The following is a 23,087-nucleotide window of genomic DNA, read 5'->3' as shown; positions in this document are numbered from 1 at the left end:
ATCTCCTAACTTATTCCCCAAACTTTCTAAGATAAAGAATAACACTCTTTTTTCTCCATCTTACAGATGAAAAGTGTGCCAAGGGAAGATTATATGAATTAATCATGCCGATAGGTTGTCACCCCATGTTTTAAAAGGGGCTTCCCTGGTTACTCAGTGGTAGAGAATCCGCCTGTCAATGCAGGAATGAGGGTTCGATCCCTGGGTTTGAAAGATTCCCCTGGAGGAAGAAAATGGCAAACCACTCCAGTATTCTTGCCTGGGAAATTCTATAGACAGAGGAGCCTGGTGGGCTACAGTCCATGGGGTTGTAAAAGAGTCAGACACAACTGATCAACTAAACAACAATGTTTTAAAATCCAGAACTTGAGAACTCTCCCACAGTATTGCTAGTTACAAGTAAGTTCCATTTAGAAAAATAAGCTTTTGACCAAAGAAAACTGTGTAATGCATTCTAAAGTTAAATAAAAATAATGTATAACTGTCTTGACTTATCGTAATATTACATAGGGAGATGTGGGTTTGATTCCTGGGTCAGGAAGTTTCCCTGGAGGAGGAAATGGCAACCCACTCTAGTATTCTTGACTGGAGAATTCCATGGACAGAGGAGCCTGGTGGGCTACCGTCCATGGGGCTGCAAAGAGCTGGACATGACTGAAGCAGCTGAGCATGCACAACAAAGTTCAGTTCTTTTCAAAAGAAGAACCACAGATAGCTATAGAGGGCAATGAGCAGAGAGACCAGTCTTTTCATGTACTGTATCATACGTTTTATTTTCCTGAAGGCTTGGCCTGGCCCCCAAGGGTGTATCAAGAACACTAAGGCTCAGTGCAGGTGCTAACAAAAATTAATTGAAAAGACAGTGCACGTTTTCCTTGCTTTCTCAACTGTTTCACCTCTTCTAAATTTCAGCTGGCATTAATTTATCCTGATTACCCCAGCACAAATGACTCATTCCTCCTCCAAAAACCCTGAGCAGAAATTTGTAACACTTGTCTTCAATGACACCTAACTTTTTAATAGCATTTCTTTATCTTAGGAGAATTCTTCCAGGCTATCTTAGGCTGTTTATACTTAATTTCATAGCAGTAAGAGCCTTGAAGTTTCTGTAAACCTTACAACTCCTACCAAGTTAATATTTTAAAAGTCTGGACAGATTGATAGACACTCCTGTATATCATTTGGTGATGTGGCTTCCCTTCGCAATCAGGCAGGCATTCCAGCTCCTGAAGGTTCATGCTCTGCCATCTCCCCAGACAACTGAGCTAAACAAACGAGCCATGCATATGGTTGAAAACAAGAGGACAGACCCCCAGATGGAATCACTAAGCTCCACATGATCAAACTAAGATTTACAAGAATAGTTTTGGTTCTTCCAGAAATGGAAAGGTAAACCAGTCAATCAGGAACCATCTGATCAGTACTAGTTAGATAATTTGCTCATGAAGCCTTCTGTACTCCCCTAAAGCAGGGGTCTCCAAGCTGTGAGTGGCCGACTGGTATCTCCTGCTGGATCAGCGGCGGCATTAGATTAGACATAAACTGCACAGTAAATAAATGCACTTGACTCATCCCAAAACCAACCCCACCCACGGTCCGTGGAAAGACTGTCTTGCACAAAAATGGTCCCTGTTGCCCTAAAGCAAACTTGAACCAACCAATCTGCTTTTTTTGGGGGGGCGCGGGGGGTAGTGCTGGTGTAACCACCTTGTTTGCATTCCCTTCTGCCTGTCAAAATCTTTCATTTTGTACAGCTCCTCCGAGCTGCTACTTTCTACATAGGCTACTACCTGATTCAAATTAATTTCTGCTCAAATAAATAAAATAAATTTTAATATGACTCAGTTTATCCTTTAACAGTGCAGCATCAGAAAAGAGAATGAAATAAACCCCACCCCCCCACACACACAAACAACAGCAAAGAGCAAGCAAATGCAGGTGCCTGCTGTGCCCCAAGCTCACAGTTTCTTGCCAGCTCCAGAGGTCATGGGTGAGTCACCCTGGAACCTAGTCTGAGCTTTCAGACTTCAACTGAGCATTCCTTTGTCTGTGCTGGGTCCTGAAACTGGCTGGAGTCCACCTGGATCTGGCACAGAAGCCAGCCTGGGTCTGGGGTGGATGGGGACTGCCGTGAGCTGGACCGGGCTCTGCCTGGCACCACAGGTGAATCAAGTTTTGTTATCAGGCTGAACAGGCAGGCTCAACTCACAAAGATAACCTGAACTACAGAGGCCATGGTGGAGGGCTTTTCACCTCCACTCAGGAGGTGCCCTAGAGAAGAGGGGTCTCAGACAAGCACTCACCAGAAAGGATAGAGGGAACGTTATCTTTCCTTCTCTACAGTCTCTGGGGACCTGGATGAGACCCGCTGGGACACCCCACCTGCTCCAGGGCCTGCAGCCGGGATCCTGGGGAAACTGGCAAAGCCGGCAAAGGGTGGGGGTTTTGACCAAAGTCAGCTCTCCCAGCTGGAGAAGGCAATGGCAACCCATTCCAGTACTCTTGCCTGGAAAATCCCATGGGCAGAGGAGCCTGGAAGGCTGCAGTCCATGGGGTCGCTAAGAGTCGGACACGACTGAGCGACTTTCATGCATTGGAGAAGGAAATGGCAACCCACTCCAGTGTTCTTGCCTGGAGAATCCCAGGGACGGGGGAGCCTGGTGGGCTGCCATCTATGGGGTCGCACAGAGTAGGACATGACTGAAGCGACTTAGCAGCAGCAGCAGCTCTCCCAGATCTCTACTGTGGAGCTTGGCCAAGAGGAATGAACAGTTTCCAAAACCCACTTGTGAGAATTAGATCTTTGGGTTGTGACTCGTGACTTAGATTTCTAGATGCTCCCTGATGGTGACTCTCTCTCCCAGGGACAGCTATGCCTGCTGGTTTGTCTCATTTGTGAACTGAGAACTTGGCTTGACAGTTCTCACGTTGGGAGTCTGCAAACATAGCCTGGAACACATGTGGGTTGCAACCCACTGAGACTGCCAGATCTTGGGAGAACTCTGAGTCTTTGCTTTGTCTGTCTTGCGGGTGATGCCAGATCTTGGGGGAGTGGGATCTTTTGTACCCTCCTGGGGAAATGCCCCTTGCATCCAGTGAAAATGGCTCAGTCATGTCTGACTCTTTGCAAGCCCATGGACTATACAGTCTATGGAATTCTCCAGGCCGGAATACTGGAGTGGGTAGCCTTTCCCTTCTCCAGAATATCTTCTCAAACCAGGGATCGAACCCAGGTCTCCCACATTGCAGGCAGATTCTTTACCAGCTGAGACACAAGGGAAGCCCTTGCATCCATGGAGTTAATACAATCAGGAATATTTACTGTCCATTCCAGCTGAAACCTGACAAAGTATTTGAGAGGATTTTTCAAAACTTATATTAAAGTAGCTCTATTATCAGAAGTTGGCCAAATTGTAAGCTGATTTTAAAAGGCTGAGAGCAATGTGTTTTTTTAGCTTTTGTCCTCTAAACTAAAACTATGTACCCAGGAGGAGAGAAACACATTAGGAAGCCTTTGTGGAAGCATATGCTAAAACATTCCAAAGACACAGAACTCTAAATGTGAAACAATGAAATCTTCTGATTTTTACCTTAGTGGAAGATCTTCTCCCTGGCATAAAGAAACAAATTGAGGATAAGTGGTTGGATGGTTGGGTCAGTCTCTTAAAATTCAGGTTGCAGTCCAATTATTTGAGGAATTAAAAATATTTTATTTGTATTACAGATAGAGTCTTTACAAGAATGGAAATGCAACTCTAGAAACAATTCACAGCACACTCATTCCTTTGCTTTTTTTCCTTTTTCTTTCTTTAACCAATCCCCAAACCTCCCCAATTCATCTCAAAATGTTTTCAGATTTCGTAAATTATTTGGACTTACAAACAGGAGTCCTTCTTGGTGGAACTTGCCCTCGTTCACTGTCTTTTGAGACGTAACTGTTCTACTTGGTCTTCTCTAGAAACCAAGGTAATTCTTATCAGGAGAGAGAGACAGAGAGAGAAAAGGCTATTTTGCAATCCAGGCCTATGAAAAAATCTTGTGGTCTTTCATAAATATTAGTAAAAAGCTATCTGAAGAGGTAACCTTAACTTGTTCCGTCTGCCAGAAACACAATGATCTTTTATAAGCTAGTGGGTTTTGCATTATCATACCTGTCTCATGCCTAAAATTTTAAAACAAAAGCTATAAAAACTGTTTGCATCCGTCTGTACGTTTATAGTATCTATGTGTGTTATAGTCGAATGATTTTTTTAAGCTTCCCAGTAGTATTGGCACTATTAATTTGTAAAGAGCTCTATTTTAATTGGTTTAAAAGCAAACAGTATATAAAATATACTCACAGAAATATAGAAACCTGTTTTTCAAGTTCACGTGATCTAGGATAATCTTCATAAATAAAACCTAATTTGTCTACTTAATTAGAACAGGTCAATCTTTGAAGCTATTAGCATTAAACAGAGTATTTTTAATTCTACCTCGGTTTACAAAGTCAAAGAAGCTCCTTCCCTCAGTTGCAGAATTTGTCAGCAAGAAACATAACTTAAAATGATTAGCTGTTTAATGTTTCATGAAATTTCCAAAAGCAAATCTAATTGTTAAGAACAAGTAAATTAGATACATATAAATAAAAGGTTTTAAATGAACACTCAACGAGAATTATGTTTTATGGTATGTCTACTTAGAAATAGTTCCCAGAATCTTTAATGCGCTTCAGTTCATCTTTCAACAAGGTAAAGTCTCCATTCTGCTTGTATTCAAACATGTATTAAGCACTTAATGTTGCCAGGCACAAGTAAAACACACTCAGAAATGAATGGAGGTAGCTTCTCGCCCTAGAGGTACGACAAAGCACACCTCAGCGAGCTGTGTAGACAGTTGTTAAATTCCACTTCTCCAGTTTCTCCCATTTCTTTCAGCTCAGGGATTTATAACCAGAGGACGTCCTACAAAAACTGCAGCGGAGAGACGACTGCAGGTAGAGTGGGAGAAGTCTAATATAAACCTGGTTTATAGGCGAGCACGGCTCACCTAACACTCAATAACCATCCCCGTATCTGCGTCAAGGAACCGCACGGAGCACACTGTAAATTTCACAAATTGACCAACTTCGACTAACGAAATCAAATTTAAAAGTTCCCAGGATCGCGTAAGCCAAAGCCGAACAATTTCGTACTAACTTTTGGTTGAATAGTTTACAAAACGAAAAATAGACAACACCGTGGCGACCTGAAGACTTCAAGGGGCCGCAGAAACCGCGTCTCGCGAGAATTGAGGATCTGGGCCTCGCCCCAAGGGACTGGGCGGGGCGGGGCGATGGGCGGGGCGCCGGGACCGCGAGTTCCGGGTTCACGGGTCGCGGGTCCGCGGCGGCTGTGACCTCCGGCGGCGGTCTGGGCGCGCAGCTATGGCGTGGAAGCCGGGTCTTCTCCTGCCGTTGCTGCTGTTGGTGCTCGGCCCAGCCCCGGCGCGCAGCTTCGGCCAGCTGCCCTTGGTCCTCAACACTTGGCCTTTCAGGAATGCAACCGTGGCAGGTGCGGGCCGAGCCGGGGGCTGCGCTGCGCGAGCTCGCGGGACGGGCGGGCCGCCGCTGGGCCGGGGCCGGGGGCCGGAAGCCGGGATCCGGCCTACCTTCCGCAACCGCCCCTCGGGGCTCTCCCGCACCCCCGCGCCGCGGCGTCTCCTGCGCCGCACCCTCCTCCCCGCCACAGCTGCATTTTAGGTCCTCAGCGGCGGGGTGACTTCTATTCGGACTCCGGTCACTATTTTCCACCCTGACCTACGGCACTTAAGGTCTCTGCTCAGACTTCCAGGGGCCCCTGCACCTTTTTTTGCTTTTTATTGTATTTTCTGGGCTTGTGTCTCTTGTCGGCCTCAGCACCTCTGCTTTCTAACCCCTGACGTATCTGCAGTAACTCTCTACTTAGGCTTGGCAAACGACCAAGTTCCCAAATAAAGCATCGTCTATTCACCTTTACTTTCTGAGCTGACATGCAGTATTTGTCACTAGAAATACGGGGTTCCAGTCTTGGTTATACATTATCATCATCCTCAGTTCAGTTCAGTCGCTCAGTCGTGTCCGACTCTTTGCGACCCCATGAACCGCAGCGCCACAGGCTTCCCTGTCCATCACCAACTCCTGGAGTTCACCCAAACCCATGTCCATAGAGTTGGTGATGCCATCCAACCATCTCATCCTCTGTCGTCGGTTTCTCCTCCTGCCTTCAATCTTTCCCAGCATCAGGGTCTTTTCAAAGGAGTCAGCTCTTCGCATCAGGTGGCCAAAGTATTGGAGTTTCAGCTTCAGCATCAGTCCTTCCAATGAACACCTAAGACTGGTCTCCTTTAGGATGGACTGGTTGGATCTCCTTGCAGTCCAAGGGACTCTCAAGAGTCTTCTCCAACAGCACAGTTCAAAACCATCAAGTCTTCGGCACTCAGCTTTCTTCACAGTCCAACACTCATATCCATACATGACCACTGGAGAAACTATAGCCTTGACTAGACGAACCTTTGTTGGCAAAGTAATGTCTCTGCTTTTGAATATGCTGTCTAGGTTGGTCGTAACTTTTCTTCCAAGGAGTAAGCATCTTTTAATTTCATGGCTGCAATCACCATCTGCAGTGATTTTGGAGCCCAGAAGAATAAAGTCTCTCACTGTTTCTAGTGTTTCCCCATCTATTTGCCATGAAGTGATGGTACTTTGACTACCTTATGTGAAGAGTTGACTCATTGGAAAAGACTCTGATGCTGGGAGGGATTGGGGGCAGGAGGAGAAGGGGACGACAGAGGATGAGATGGCTGGATGGCATCACTGACTTGACGAAGGTGAGTCTGAGTGAACTCCGGGAGTTGGTGACGAACAGGGAGGCCTGGCGTGCTGCGATTCATGGGGTCGCAAAGAGTCGGGCACAACTGAGCGACTGAACTGAACTGTACTGATGGGACCAGATGCCATGATCTTCATTTTCTGAATGTTGAGCTTTAAGCCAACTTTTTCACTCTCAACTTTCATCAAGAGGCTCTTTAGTTCCTCTTCACTTTCTGCCATAAGGGTGGTGTCATCTGCACATCTGAGGTTATTGATATTTCTCCCGGCAATCTTGATTCCAGCTTGTGTTTCTTCCAGTCCAGCGTTTCTCTTGATGTACTCTGCATATAAGTTAAATAAGCAGGGTGACAGTATACAGCCTTGACGTATTCCTTTTCCTATTTGGAATCAGTCTGTTGTTCCATGTCCAGTTCTAACTGTTGCTTCCTGACCTGCATACAGGTTTCTCAAGAGGCAGGTCAGGTGGTCTGTTATTCCCATCTCTTTGAGAATTTTCCACAGTTTATTGTGATCCACACAGTCAAAGTCTTTGGCACAGTCAATAAAGCAGAAATAGATGTTTTTCTGGAACTCTCTTGCTTTTCGATGATCCAGCGGATGTTGGCAATTTGATCTCCAGTTCCTCTGCCTTTTCTAAAACCAGCTTGAAAATCTGGAAGTTCACGGTTCACATATTGCGGAAGCCTGGCTTGGAGAATTTTGAGCATTACTTTACTAGCGTGTAAGATGAGTGCGATTGCTTCAGAACTTCTCAAAAGATACATGTGCCTGGGCCCCACTCCTGAGGTGTTCATTCCACTGCTTGAACCAAAACTTTTTTTTTCCAAGCTGCTTAAGTAATGTTGATTTGCAGCCAGCTGGGACTGAGACTGACTAAACTAAGATATCACCTCCTCTAGGAAGCTTTCCCTCATTTAGCACCCTCAGACCCAGTCTGAGTCAGGTGCCTGTCTTATGTGCTTTGGTAACATCCTGTACATATCATGGTTCTGTCATTTTCTTTCTGTGTTCCAGTCATTTCAACTCGTACTGCCCCAGGAGTTTCTTCTACTCCTCCTCTCCCCCATTTGAGGCTACTAATAGAATTTTCTGGTGCTGAACTGGCTTTAGCATTTGATGGCCTTAAGTTTGTATGTTACAGGCAGTGCGTATGATTCAGAGAATGCGTAAACAAGTTGCAAGAAATTGCCAGCGACAAGGAGACAGAAAAGAAAGTTCAGGGCCCCAGGCAGGAGACAGTTCTTTATGTTGCCTGAATTCAAGGGGGAAACTTCTCTAAATGTACTTTGAAGCCTGTTCTTTCAGTAGTAATACTTAAATTATTTACAAATAGTAGCACCAACCCGTCAAGGAATTCTATTTTTATTAATAAAGAAATTGACTACTGCAGACCTTTTTTCTTCCTCCCCTTTTCCATGTGTGGGGCTCTGGAGAACATAGTTTAGTGTTAAAAGCATGGCCACTGGAGCCAAAATAAGTATTTAGTATGGTATTTCTCTCCTTCCGTTTTAAAACTTACAACTGAAGCTACTAAAAGGCAAATTGAAAATTAATGATATAGCATCATAAGATTTTTTCTACATAATCATTTAAATATATCTAATACTTTAAATAAAAATATACCTACTGAAGTAGCCTCTATCACAGCAAGTGTCCATAACAGTACCATAACAGCAGATAATTCCAATGTGTGCTCAGGTGGATTAATTCAGTTACTGTGTGATTAGTATCTCCATTTTAAATAGCAAGAAACAGATCTGGAGAGGTTGTTATTAGCTCAGGGTCACACGGCCCAGAATTACAGAAGTATTCTTTCTTCACACTCCTAGTAGAAATGGGTACTTTTTCACTTTGCGTCAATAGCTGAAGCCTTTGGATTCTTCATGGTAAGTAGCTGTCTTATATAATTCTGTCTGTATCATTCTGACTTCTTTGCAGCACTTGATAAATGAAAATTTCAACTTAACTGGAGTAAATGTGCAAACAGTTTTTAAAATAGGCGTTTCCGTGCCATGTTTGGTCTGTTGCCTTTGGCACGGAAAAGGAAATCACTATCTACACAAGCACTATTGGGATTTGATTCCCAGCGTGGAAGACGTTGGCGGCCGGAGGTTCGGCCCTGGACGCGGTTGAGAGTGGCTGCGCGACCTGCGAGCAGCAGCAGTGTGACGGCAGCGTGGGCTTTGGGGGCAGCCCGGACGAGTCGGGGGAGACCACGCTGGACGCCATGATCATGGACGGGTAGGGGCGCCCTGCGCGCAGAGCCGTGTTTCTCTCCGCGGCTTTGCTGCAGGTTGAGCTACATTTGCAGTTAGTCTTATACCCAGAGCAAGATGCACAAATATATACGGTGTTTATTCTTTTTTTAATTTTTTTATTGGAGTGTAGTTGATGTGCAGTGTAGTGTTAGTAGATGTGCCGCAAAGCGAATCAGCTACACATATTCCTCTGTATTCTTTCCCCATTTAGGCCATTGCTGACTATCCAGTAGAGTTCCCTGTGCTATACAGTAGGTCCTTGCTCTTTATTTTATATGTAGTAGTGTATATTTGTCAGTCTCAATCTCCCAATTTATCCCTCCCCCCCACAATGTATAAGTTTTGATATATTTTGATATAACCTGTACTCAGTATCTTGTAATAACCTATAATGGAAAAGAAGCCAAATCACTTTGCTGTACACTTGAAACTAACACAACATTGTAAATTAACTACACCTTAATTTAAAAATTTTTTGAAAGGAAAAGTCGTTATCATAATAGAAATATCACATGGAGGTAGGTAGGTCTCCTTAGAATAGAGAGAACCTTAAAGTACAAAAACGTGTACCTGGGAAACCATTGTTTACCTGCCAGCCACGAACCCTGTGGTTTCCCTGACCTGAAGCCTTAAAGGCCCTTTCAAAAGCCAGAGCGGTGGGCAACTGAGAAGGCCAGTGCTTTGGGAGTATATGGCTAATTGATTTTCTGGGTTTTTTCCCCTTAAATGTCTGAATGTGGGAATTTGTATGAACTTTGTGAATGTGTTGTCGCTTCTATGGTAAGACGGTGGAGTTTAATCCTACAAAACACGATAGGTTGAAGTAAAAAACTTGTGAACATATAGAAATACCTGAATGAATCTTACCGCGCTTGTTTCTGGCAGCACTACCATGAACGTGGGAGCAGTCGGAGACCTTAGACGAATTAAAAACGCCATTGGCGTGGCGCGCAAAGTCCTGGAACACACGACACACACGCTGTTGGCAGGAGAGGCAGGTGTGTTTCAACTGTGCTCCGTTATGGTGTCTTTGGGCTCTAGTCTTCACTCTGAAGAAAGGGCTCAGTATAAAATAGTGCATAAAAGCAGACCTAAGTTCAGTGTCCAGCTGTTTCACATAACATGTTTAACTTCGGGTAAGTTCCTTAACTTCTAAATCATACTTTCTTTATCTTTAATGGAGGGTATTTTAGGAATCAGTTTATTATCAGTAAATGAGTAATTACTGGAGGGGAACAAGGATTCAGCATCATTTCCTGTCTTGTGTTACAGTTTTATGGGTATGAGACCTGAGAGACATACGATGACAGAGGGTGGGAACAGAAGGAGTTTTGCTACCACAGTGCTACATCCTTGAACACCTTCCTAGGTATATACTAAAAATCATACCGCCATCTATAGTCAAAAATCACATTTGCTACATCGTTTAACGATGTAGTGAACAACTCCAGGAGGCATCCTTCAGTTTTGTTGGTGTTCAAAATGGAAAGCTACCCGACAAAGCCAGGAGCCGTTACTCTTTCGTGGAATCAGCGGTGCCTTTGTTGGGTGTCTCAGCATTTCTTTACATGCCAGGCACTGCACCCCAGTTAGAGCCACAGAGTCACTGTGGTTGCAGGGTGTCCCTTTCCTTTTGTAAAGCAGAAGGAGCAAGATCTGGAGGGAAAGGAGAACTGTCCTCACACACATCACCAGGGTGTCAGTAGATGAGCGTCAGGAAGGTGGTAGAGAAGTGGAGACCTGGAAACCGATGCCCGCAGCACTCCTTGAGTCTGAATACTCCCTGGACCGTCTGTGTTTCCCCCTCCTTGTGCTCCATGAAGGAGACAGCTGACCCACAGCACTTCCTGTGCATACATTTTATTTAAAAGAAGAGACTTAACTCATGTACATTTTTGTTCCCAATCTCCAGCCACTAAGTTTGCCGAAAGCATGGGCTTTATCATTGAGGATTTATCCACCAACGTTTCTCAGGCTCTTCATTCAGACTGGCGTGCTCGAAATTGCCAACCAAATTACTGGAAAGTATGTATGCGTGATTTTTTTTTTTTTTTAAACTTTACATAATTGTATTAGTTTTGCCAAATATCAAAATGAATCCGCCACAGGTATACATGTGTTATTTGAAAATATTGAGTGACAGTCCTTCCGCTTTCGGTCATCTACCTGTTGCCTGCAGCGTGAGTTAACACCCCTGGTTGCTCGTTGGGACCAGCGATTGAACCGGCTCTGGGCACAGGTGGTCTCGAAAGCTCCCTAGCTGCATCCGATCCACATCCCCGTTGGGGAGCTCCTGGCCCCTGGCAGTGGCTTCGGACTTAAAAGGTTTCTGCTGTGGGGTAAGGGGCTGCCTCACTGCAACTGCTCTCTGTTCCTTTGTAGCAAAAGTTTCCATGTGTTAAAAACCCAAGGTTTGGAAACCATTAATCTAAAGTATTTCTTAACAGTTTATCTATGTGCAGTGTACTCTATATTTTACCCTTATTCACCTTGAAGATTTATACTATTAGGTGTCTGTTACTAGAAAGATAATTTGTCTGTAAATCAATGGGAAAGCAAAGAAAGTGTTAATCCTCAGTCGTGTCCAACTCCTAGTGACCCCATGGCGATATTGTAGCCTGCCGGGCTCCTCGTCCATGCAGTTCTCCAGGCAGAATTACTGGAGTGGGTAGCCATTCCCTTCTGTACGGGATCTTCCCGACCTAGTGATTGAACCTGGGTCTCCTGCTTTGCAGGTGGATTCTTTACGGTCTGAGCCACCAGGACTTTAGCCTAAATCGGTTTTTCTTTCCCAGCAGAATCCTTTAGAGTACCTTGATCTCTCGTCCATTTCTTCACCAAATTCTAATTACCTTTGAGTAACCAGGGAGTCTCTTGAAAGAGACCGCTGCTTGACACCAGGTCATGGGAGGCACCATGTGCACAAACGGATAAGACACGAGTTGTAGGCGTCTTGCTTTAATACTAATCCAGGTCCACAAGCTGAATTTATGAATTTGGATTATTTTCTTGAGCCTCTAAGATTCATAAAAGAATCTGAGAGTACAACTTAGAATATGCTCACATGAACCTAGCTTTGAAAATTGGAATGTTTTAAAATAGATTTTGCTTTAAATCTCAGCATAAGTCTTCTTGGCCAGGGAACAGATTCTAAAATTGAAAAAATCAGGTTGTATATCTGATTTCTTTAAGGAATCCAAAAAAAAAGAAAATCTAATCTTAAAAATCATGTCTAACCTAAAAACGAGTATCTTTATATTTGCCATTGTGCTGAGACATTTTGGCATATACAGAGAAAAAGTGGGGATCTCTTCCAGATATTATAGCTGTCTAGTCCATATTGGGTAATTCTGAGATGTGACTACATATTTAGCAAAATTATATCCATCTGTTCACATAAGACTTAGGTAACCTTTGGCTTTTAATTCTTACCTTTCAGTTACCAGATGTCCTTTTGGTTTCTTGCTGATGTTTAGTGATTGTACATAACCACTTGCTGATTTCTAAAATCACCCCTTCTAAAAAATTAAAACTTAAATATTATTTACAGAATGTTATACCAGATTCTTCAAAATACTGTGGACCCTACAAACCACCTACTGTCTTAAAACGAGATGGTATCACCTACGAAGATACAGCACAGAGTTACGGTCATGATACTATTGGTAATTTGTCTTCTCTACAGTTTTTATGGTTATAGTCAGCCATTTTTAATTTCTTCCTTGTAGTTTTAAATTTCTTTATTCTTATTCATGAACCAGAAGGTGATTTTGATTAACTGCCAATTAAGGGAAAAAAAACATACGTATACACATATGCATACACACACATTCTTTTCATTCTTTTTATATGTATACATTTTGGTCAGTTACCTTATACAAAAATCTGATGATCATTCACTTGATTTTTAAATCTTTGTTTGATATTTAGTTCTTTAATTATTTTATGTTTGCCACATTCAAATGATCTCTCCAGTCATTACCGGTAATGTTGAAAGTTTCCATTAGAGTCCAGCAGTGATTCTCTTTGGCATAATCGTTGAAGAGGCACTGAAAAGTGAGCAGTCTGAAGTGAGGAAATGGGATGCCTACAAAATGATGCCATGAAACCAGGTCATTAAAACACACAGATTATATACCACTGGTGTAATTTCGGAATCCCCAAGATTCCTATTGTCTTCTACCTGAAATTAATGGAAGAGGATGTTTATATTGCCAATTGCTCAATTATTTGGTTTTATTTGAGGTACACTGTAGAGTTGATACCTACAATGATATATTTTTTAAATTTCTAGGCATGGTCGTCATCCATAAGACAGGAAATATTGCTGCTGGTACATCTACAAATGGTATAAAATTCAAAATACCTGGGTTAGTGTTTCTAAAAGAACAGATCTCGAAAATATGTACTGATTGTCAGCCAATATGTCCTAGGTGCCTTGGGGGATGAAGAGCCTTAAGAGCACAGCCCTGCCCTCATAGCTGAGTTCACTGTGAAAGAAGATACATGAGTAGCTGCTAAGTGCAAAGGAGAAGGGGTCTCAGCCAGGGCTGCAGAGTTCAAGGGTGATCAGATTAGGCCGGGATAGTCAGGGAGACCAGAGAGAGAGGCCAGGCACTGACCCTGAGCCTGAGCCAGGGAACGGCAACGTCCAAGCCACGTCCGAAGCCAACCCGAAGCAGTGCATGCCTGGGTTCAGGGCTCAGGATGGCCAGAGCAGAACTGCACATCTATCAAGGGCAGGGAAGGAAGACCAGAGCCGGACTTGAGGCGGTCTTTAAGGATTCCTGGACTTTTACTTCAAAGTAGCAGAAAAGCATGGAAGGTTTATTATTAACACAAGGAAAAGCTTGCTGAAATGCTGGCATGTGAGCTGGAAAGCAGGAACAGATTGTAGATGAGGAAAAGCGGTTGGGACCTGTTGAGACGATCCAGCGTGAGACAATGCAGGGTGGTGGTGGTGGCTGTGAACCCGTGTGGTCCCCCTGCGTGTGACGGGCTACTGTCTGATCGCCGTGTAAGGAGTGCAGGGTTGTGAAAACCCAAGTGGAAAAACTAAGGGAAATCTTGCTTGTCTGTATTCTGATGAAGAATTTACTTGAAATGATAGTCAGTGACTAAGCAGAAACATCTAAGAGAGTTTTCTGCACCCTGAATGACCATGCTGTGCCCTCCCAAAGCCGAATAGGAGACTCACCGATCCCTGGGTCTGGGGCCTACGCTGACGACATGGTGGGAGCCGCGGCAGCCACGGGCGACGGGGACATCCTGATGCGCTTCGTCCCAAGGTGTGTCTCCCTCCTCCATCCGACTCCAGAGAGTCGCGTGGCAATGCCATGTGTCAGGATAGAACATAATCGTCTGTGCCACGTGACCCGAACCTGTGTGTGGCAGAACTTTTTAGAAACCCTGCCTACCAGCTCTTCACACTATCACTTTAACAGTCATAATCATTCAGATGAAGCAGTCATAGTCCTCTGAAATGGAATAATACCGCTCACTGCGCTACACAGATGAGCATACTTAGGATCTATTTAAATAAAGTGTAAGGCCGCTAAGAAAACGTGAAAACTGACAACAGAAGTAGAAAATGGAGTCACTACATACCGTTAATGACCGAAAGATAACCCTTACAGTTAGGTGTTCTCTTCATGCCTACTGTTTCTCCCCATTGACAGTAGCCTTGTTTCTTATTTAAAGAAACTATACTCTATACTTCCTGACTTTAGGCTGTTATTACTAAAAAACAGTTATTCAGCCAAAGCCAAATACATTACTGCTTATCTGAAATGAGTGGGTGGGTGAGCTGAAAAGACAGAAATGGTATCAACATTACTTCCTTTTCTGTTGGTATTGCCACAGAAGTTAGGGGCCTCTGTTCACCTATCTGCACTGTATTAAATTTGACAATTTTGTAAGTTTTACATGTGGAACCTCAAGTAACCAAACTTTGGAGTTTGTTTGTTCTGTGATACTAAATTTTTGCCTCTGTTTAAATCAGCTATCAAGCTGTAGAATATATGAGAAGAGGAGAAAATCCAACCACAGCGTGTGAAAAAGTGATCTCAAGAATCCAGAAGTATTTTCCCAAATTCTTTGGGGCTGTGATATGTGCTAACATGACCGGAAGTTATGGTGGGTTTGATTTGAAATTCATATTTGTGTGGACCTGCAAATGTTGATGAGGACAGAGACTTTTAAATGCTGTGAGGAATTTTATTCCTCTGCAGCAGAAACTGGGGCTATACTGAGTAGATAGATGTTCACTGCTGATGTGTCAAGACCCCCAAAGGGTTAAAAATGCACCTGAACCCTTCCTTGGTTGACTGGCAGTGGTTAGGATCCAGTCTTTGGTTTTTAGCTTTGTAGCCTTGACATCTGTCCAAAGGAAAGTTTAGCTTCAGCTCAAGTGCATGCTGAGATGGGCTAATCTAGTCAAATGCCTTTATTTGTTAGAAGTAGGTAGGGATAAATGATCTTCCCTGCTTCTTTTCCGTTCATTATTTAAAGGCCTCAGTCATTTAGATCTCAGGGTTCCCAGGTACAAAATGTATTGCCAATTAGTAAACTAAAGGCGTTGGCAGAATTATTTTTGCAGTGTATTTGAGGCATATCGTTTGCTTCATTTACTTTTCATGTGAACCTATCACAGTTTCAAAGCACTTCAAGATCAACCACGGCCGCTCCTCATTAGTGAGATTTCAGATGGGGAAGATACATGGCCTACTGATCAATACAACTTATTAGGTTAGACTGCTTATTATTGTGCTTTGATCTCTTACTTCCCACAGTTTGGTATTTGAAAACTTGGTGGAGGAATTCCTTACGCTTTTTTAAGTACTAAAATGCAAAAGTCAATATAAGTTATGGGGGAAAAGGCTTTATGTCTAAAATAAGTCCGTTTCATCGATTCCCTCTTAGGAAATAAATCTTAGAAAGCTCAAAGTTGCATTTAACAGGATGTAAAAATGATAATTATATAATTGTAGATGAATTTAAAGTTGACCAGCTCCTTATGCTGAAAGTAGTGGCATTAAAAGAATGCCCTCCAGGTGTCTGAGCCGGGGAAGAACTGTCTCGGTCTGACAGAGACCATCATGACAAATTAGCCTCCCCACCCACGGGCATAGAAGAGTAGAAACGAACAGGGAGCCTGGGGAGGGGAGGATTATGGATGGATACAGGGAATGGCCCAGTGACTAGGAAATGTACCTGAAAATTTTCTTCTGCTACAAAAAGGGTAGGTATGAAACTTTAAAATAATGGTAGCAATGACCGCATATGTATAGGAGCAAAACATCAGCCTTTATGATGAGGTCTCATGGGCTGTCAGCTGATGTGTGCTACACGCACACTTTATGGCCTGCCTGGACAGCAGGTACGCAGTGGCCGCTGTCCCAAGCGGTGTCTGTACTGGTTGTAAACATGTGCATTCTGCATTTAACCAAACAGCTTTCTCTCTTCTTGGCCCCAGGTGCTGCTTGCAACAAACTTTCAACATTTACTCAGTTTCCATTCATGGTTTATAATCCTCTAAAAAGTGCGCCAACTGAGGAAAAAGTAGACTGCATCTAATCCAGCTTTTCTGTCAGCATCTATATTTAAAGAAGAAACAGAAGCTGAAAAGGCTACTCACTGTCATTGAATAATGTGCCTCATGTATTCTAAACTCTGTAAAATAAGCACAACAATAAATTTTATGCTGAAACAGCATTTTCACTTTCTATATGTGAAAAAAAATTTTGTTTTTATTTAAGCTTTATATATCCCCTGAAAATGAATAGTATGTGTGTATTTTGTATATGTTTAATGTTAAGTGATCTCTGGATTTCTGCTCAGTGTTTCAAGAAATTTCTACTTTGGGGATTTATTTCCATAGTAATATAGTAAAGGCACAAAACGTAATCTGTATTTGGATACTTAAATAGGTAGAGTAGCCAAGATACTTAGACCCAAAGGAAGAGTAATGATGAGTCCCACCATGATATGCTCTAACTGAATTTCAGTACCTTTACAGTAGTAAGTCAATGACTTATCAATTTTAAATAATATGGTCTTCTAGCCTGAAGAGGAAAGAATGCTGTTAATATTAAAGGTGCATTGTGTTTTGCATGTATTAGAAAATGTGGGCATCTCATGAGCAGCCGTGTTGATTTTCTTGGACTTTTTCATCTAATGGAGCTCTCAACCTGTGAAGGTTTGTTAGCCACAAAAATCTCTAGACTTTTAGCTATAAGTATTTAGTATTGTTAATTTCTTCTGCAAGTTGATTTAGGGAACTTAATCTGTACTGTGGTTTTATGAATCTCCTGTCCAGAGGCTAGCAATGAGTCAGTGGCTCTTATCCGCCTTGCTTTCCTGAGCACTCAGTCAGCCGTCTGTGGACAGCCATCCTGAACTGTATGTGCTCATTATCATCTCTGCCTTCATGACCTTGTACATCAGGAGTCATTAATAAAGCTGTATGTACAATATTGTCCCCACCTACGGGGTATCTGCTCTGTTTTTTTCCTACACTCGTCTTAATGTTTCATGGTCTTTGTAAGTTAGGGCTGGAAAGCTATAGTTTTGAGAATGCTCTCAGGTCACCTGTGCTCAGACCTCACCCCGTATCATGACTGGGGTGCCTCCTCACAGACACCCTCTCTGGCCTATCCAGTCGGTCTTCACAAAGAGGAACTTGAAAGCTGGACTCAGCAGCTGCTGATGGAGGCCTGAAAACCAGTAAGGAAATAATCCTGCAGCCTCACACTCAGAGCAGCAGGGAAAATCTTAACTTTTGTGGGTTCCCATAAGGTGTGATGATTTGTTGAAATCTCCTACTTTGGGCCTTGGAACAGGGAGAAAGAAGCCAGATTGAAACTCAGAGTATATTTATTTATATCAAGGTGAAATGCCTGTGTTTCTTGTTTGCCGTCCGTTAAATGTTAGGCAACCATGTACCACCAGAAAAATAAATTTGAAAATCTTCACAGCCTGTCGCTCCCTAGCAAATTAGTTAATCCTGATTTACTCTTGTAGAACTCTGACCTGAAGTTGTTAGACATGTACACTGCTGCAGCTACTGCTGCTAAGTCGCTTCAGTCGTGTCCGACTCTGTGCGACCCCATAGACAGCAGCCCACCAGGCTCCCCCATCCCTGGGATTCTCCAGGCAAGAACACTGGAGCGGGTTGCCATTTCCTTCTCCAATGCATGAAAGTGAAAAGTGAAAGTGAAGTCGCTCAGTTGTGTCCAACTCTTCGTGACCCCATGGACTGCAGCCTGCCAGGCTCCTTCGTCCATGGGATTTTCCAGACAAGAGTACTGGAGTGGGGTGTCATTGCCTTCTCTGACATGTATACTATATGCACATAAAAAGGTATCTTTTTTTTTTTCCTAATTTTATTTTATTTTTAAACTTTACATAATTGTATTAGTTTTGCCAAATATCAAAATGAATCCGCCACAGGTATACATGTGTTCCCCATCCTGAACCCTCCTCCCTCCTCCCTCCCCATACCATCCCTCTGGGTCGTCCCAGTGCACTAGCCCCAAGCATCCAGTATCGTGTGTGCATCGAATCTGGACTGGCAACTCGTTTCTTACATGATATTTTACATGTTTCAATGCCATTCTCCCAAATCTTCCCACCCTCTCCCTCTCCCACAGAGTCCATAAGACTGATCTATACATCAGTGTCTCTTTTGCTGTCTCGTACACCGGGTTATTGTCACCATCTTTCTAAATTCCATATATATGCATTAGTATACTGTATTTATGTTTTTCCTTCTGGCTTACTTCACTCTGTATAATAGGCTCCAGTTTCATCCAACATCTATTTCTAATACCAGCAGTCAAATGATTCCTTTCGGTTTCAAGAGACAAATAATAAGCATAAGACATTTTTAATTGAGATATCATACATAGACTGTAACATACTTTTAAAGCTCATAATTTTTAATTGTTGAAGTTCCTTTTCAGTTTAGTCGCTCAGTCATGTCCTGCTCTGCGACCCCATGAACCACAGCACGCCAGACCTCCCTGTCCATCACCAGTTCCCGGAGTTCACCCAAACCCATGTCAATTGAATCAGTGATGCCATCCAACCATCTCATCCTCTGTCGTCCCCTTCTCCTCCTGCCCTCAATCTTTCCCAGCATCAGGGTCTTTTCAAATGAGTCAGCTCTTCCCATCAGGTGGCCAAAGTATTGGAGATTCAGCTTCAGCATCAGTCCTTCCAATGAATATTCAGGACTGATTTCCTTTAGGATGGACTGGTTGGATCTCCTTGCAGTCCAAGGAATTCAAGAGTCCTCTCCAACACCACAGTTCAAAAGCAGAAGTTCTTTTTATTAAAGTATCATTATATCTGATACTTGGTGACTGAATTTGGACCTGAGGACATAATTGAACTCAGTATCTTAATAGTTTAATTAACTTCATTTGAATAAAAACTGATGACATATCTTAATTGGATGCTAATTATGAAAACAGATTAAGACCTATTTATGTCATTTTATTGATCTTTTTAAAAAAGATTCCTAGACCTTTAAAAGTGCTTCTAAAAAGACATTTAAATTTTTTGCTTGTTTTCCTGAGTATTATGCTATTTATGTGTATATATTTGACCCTTAGGAAGTTAAAAAGATGGCAAGGCCCATGAAAATTGCATGTCTACGAATTGCCTGTGCCCCATAGGTGCTATAAGATAAATCTTTTCTTACACAATCCAGGGTCAGCCAGTAAAGAAGTGCCATATTTCAGTATTTGAAAAAGCATAGCCACTTGAAGGATAAAATCACTGGCACATTCAACTTGGATATAATGGGGAAAGTTAAAGCTGCCATTATCAACCTATTTGCGTCTGAGTTAAAGGGACAGGAAGTCATACAATTCTAGTGCCTGGACAGTGCACTAAAGCATTGGTCAGCTGATTTAAACTTGTGACCTCTCTATGCTGTTCATTAGATGTGGTTGTTCATGTATTCTCTTTAATTAAAATTTGGTTTCTAGAATGTGGATGGCAACATGATACTATGAGAAAATCAGATATTACAGTAGATGTGGAAAAAGTTCCTTTCAATTGCTAGCAATCTGTCTCCATTTCTTTCTAACTTGTGCAAAGTCCTTAAACACCTTAAACGTCAAAAGGCTTCTTTGCATTCCCAAATAAAACCAGTGTCACTTGTCTTGCTCTCTTGTTCCATTTATTGTAATAAAGGCTGATTAAAAATTAAACCAGAGTTCAGAATGAAAGCAATGTCAGACAATGATTCTAATGATGTTAAAGCAGTGTTGTATTGGAGACCCTTTCACCAGGAAGCCAAACCAATGCCATCAGCAGTATCTGGGAGCTAATTAAAAATGCAGGTTCTCAGACCCCCACCCCAGGCCTACTGATTCAGAATCCACATTCTCTCACGACCTTCAATGACTCATATCAATTTAGAATTTAGCAGTGCTGAGCCAGAAGATGCCAAGTTTCCTCCCGGAGGAGTTAGCCTTGTGAATCAGAAAGAACACGACACTGGCGTTTGATAGCCCTAAATGCGACTGAACAACAACAGCAAAACTGGAATTGTTTTTCTGCCACCGCATTATCTATTGGAGAAATTCCTTGATGAGTCTTTTTCCACATCTGTCAAATTACGTCGGTCAATACATGTGCTGTTCATAAATTATGACGCACCTACAACAGTGTCTGGCATACGACAGAAACGGAACATCGTTTAATTCCTGGCCCTTGCCCACTCTCTCCAGCAGCACCAATACCCTGTGATTCTATGGATCTCAATTCTTGTCACAGACCTCATCTCCTACTGCCACTGCCCCCAACTGAAGAAAATAAACATAAATGATCAAATCCTGCAAAAGTAACATCATATACTAAGAACTAAATAGTTATCAGTGGCAGCAAATGGAGTTACTCCAAGCTTTGATATGCAATATCCCTCAGAAATAAATAAACTGGAGTCCTCCTCTACTAGAGTCAGGCTAGAAACAATCAAGCTAACATTTCTGTTTTTCAAATTATCAAAATGTTGCTGTTGCTTGGGGGCAAGACGTACAGATCCTTGGAGTGTTGTCTCAAAACAGGTCGACTGTCGACCCAATTACCTATTAAGTGCTTTCCGACTTTCAAAGTAACCCTGAAGAAATCTGTTTATTCTAAAGAGTTGTTAGGGGAGAGAAATGTCTCCCAAGATATCTTTTTAAATGCTGTTCTATTGTATTTTGAAGTGATATGTTTTGTCTTTTACTGAATAGGTTATTATTCAGAAATGCTCACTTATCTTTACACTTCATTTTGAATTCAACTACACTGTGACTTTTTGGTAAATCTTTTATGAACAAGGTCTCCGGTGGGTCCACTTTAATTGGTTAAGGATTATCAGCCGAGAACACTGTCAAAACTCTAGATGGTATTTCTTTTAAAAAATCATGCACAAAACTTTTCCTGGGATAAGTTGTCTGGATGCAGATAAAAACAAACCATGCTCTTGTGCCCACAAATACTATTTGAACCAGGCTTGTCAAAACAAGGATGGCTTTCAAGTGCTCCATTAGCAGTCGTATTCTTGAACAGCTTTGCTTTCTAAAACTGAATAATTTGTGTTATGATTCTGACAAAACTGGTTGAAAGAAGGAAAGGGATTGGAGGACTTCACTTGTTAAATATTCTTGTAGCTATTCTTTCATGGTAGACCAACAGAAGGCATCAAACACAAAAGCCCCTGAAGGGTTTCCTTCTGTCGTCTTACAGATCTAGACAATTCATTATCATTTCATTAGCCAGTGAGAAAGAATAAACAAAAACACACACAGACACCTCCTGCCACATAGACGCCATCTCTTCCTCCTCTCCCTGTTGGATTATTGTCTGAGTATGTATTGGCCCAGTTCAAAATCTTCCCTCACCTTCTTCCCTTCTTTCTTACTCAAACCTTGTAAACATCTTCCCAGTCCTTTCCCTGTTCATATCACAATACACACAAATGTCTCACAGGCTTTCCTGTGTACATCTTTGCAAAGCCTGACTGGCTAAGATGACTATTACTATATTTGCAATTAAATGTATCAATATTTCTAAATATGCAACTTAAAAGTGGTACTATAGCCAATGTTAGTAAGTTTAATTCTAAATTTTCTGTGCTATCATACTTACACATTAGATGAGCTATTTCATTCACATCACTTTTTAAATCCCTTTAAAATAATACTGACATTCAAAACCAAGATTAAACTAAAAATTAAAATGGGCAGTTTTCTGCCTGACACCATAAGAATGAATTCAGGGAAACAAGCTGATTCTAACATCACTATACATTGAACATCATTAAGAAGATATAGTTCCTGCCAAGGTGAATCTAATACTACATCAGCAAATTTTTGATTATTATTTTTGGTTTACACTCTATTACACTGCTATTAGGAGACATGTAAAATTTTTACCAGCTTTGAGAAGTTGTTTTGCCTTGGGATAACTGACAATCAAAACTAAACTAAATTATATTCATCTTTAAGGCATATTATACCTTATCTTGGCTTTGCAATGAATTTCAAGATGTCCTTCTGTGCACTGTTCTTAGATTTTAGAAAACCCTTCCACAGCCATTTGTATATTCAGGAAGTTCATTAATCCCAGCACATCCAAGTTGAGTTTTCCTAAAACCTGCTTTTGCTTGAGCTACTCCCGGTCAGCAGTTAATAGGAAGGGCTTTCCCACACTCTTCTGGCATCAGAGAGAACTCTTCTGCAGGGCTGGGATGGGAGCCATCCACCCCAGACACACAGGCCTCCCCAGAGGCCCTTCTCCTCTTCTGAGATTCTGATCTACTTTGGGAGAAGGGCTCAAAGGGTCAGGGGTAGTTGAAAGTACTCACACAGGGCACAGTTTTTATATTCTCTCTTTTACCTGGGAGATTTTTCATAAGCCTGCTCAGATCCTCTCTGCTTGGTATGCAATACAGAAATAACAGGGTAAGTCTCTCATAAATTGAATTGAACTGACCATGGATT

At 42.3% G+C, this 23,087-nt stretch overlaps 1 protein-coding gene across 7 annotated transcripts; it reads left to right on the top strand.

The window, feature by feature from the left end:
* The first annotated feature begins 5,363 nt into the window (after positions 1-5,363).
* AGA (aspartylglucosaminidase) lies at positions 5,364-17,570 on the top strand. 7 transcript variants are annotated; one of them, XR_015156517.1, is made up of 9 exons: positions 5,364-5,531; positions 8,917-9,070; positions 9,973-10,085; positions 11,000-11,112; positions 12,638-12,752; positions 13,382-13,435; positions 14,268-14,375; positions 15,089-15,222; positions 16,562-17,570. XR_015156517.1 is itself a non-coding variant. In XM_086381067.1 (9 exons), exons 1-9 carry the CDS (start codon positions 5,405-5,407, stop codon positions 16,660-16,662), a joined length of 1,041 nt encoding a protein of 346 aa, XP_086237193.1. In that variant the 5' UTR covers positions 5,364-5,404; the 3' UTR covers positions 16,663-17,570. The 7 variants fall into 7 exon arrangements, 4 of the variants coding, with proteins under 4 accessions (XP_086237193.1, XP_086237192.1, XP_086237195.1 ...); XR_015156516.1 differs by having other exon boundaries at positions 9,973-10,223; XR_015156518.1 differs by having other exon boundaries at positions 8,768-9,070; positions 9,973-10,223.
* The last annotated feature ends 5,517 nt before the right edge of the window (positions 17,571-23,087 follow it).

Source organism: Bos grunniens, chromosome 27, assembly GCF_055505025.1.
Source record: "Bos grunniens cultivar Pamir isolate PY7600 chromosome 27, Bosgru_T2T1.0, whole genome shotgun sequence".
Lineage (NCBI taxonomy): Eukaryota > Metazoa > Chordata > Mammalia > Artiodactyla > Bovidae > Bos > Bos grunniens.
Note: the sequence above shows the minus strand (reverse complement) of the source record. Positions and strands in the feature narration are given on the sequence as shown.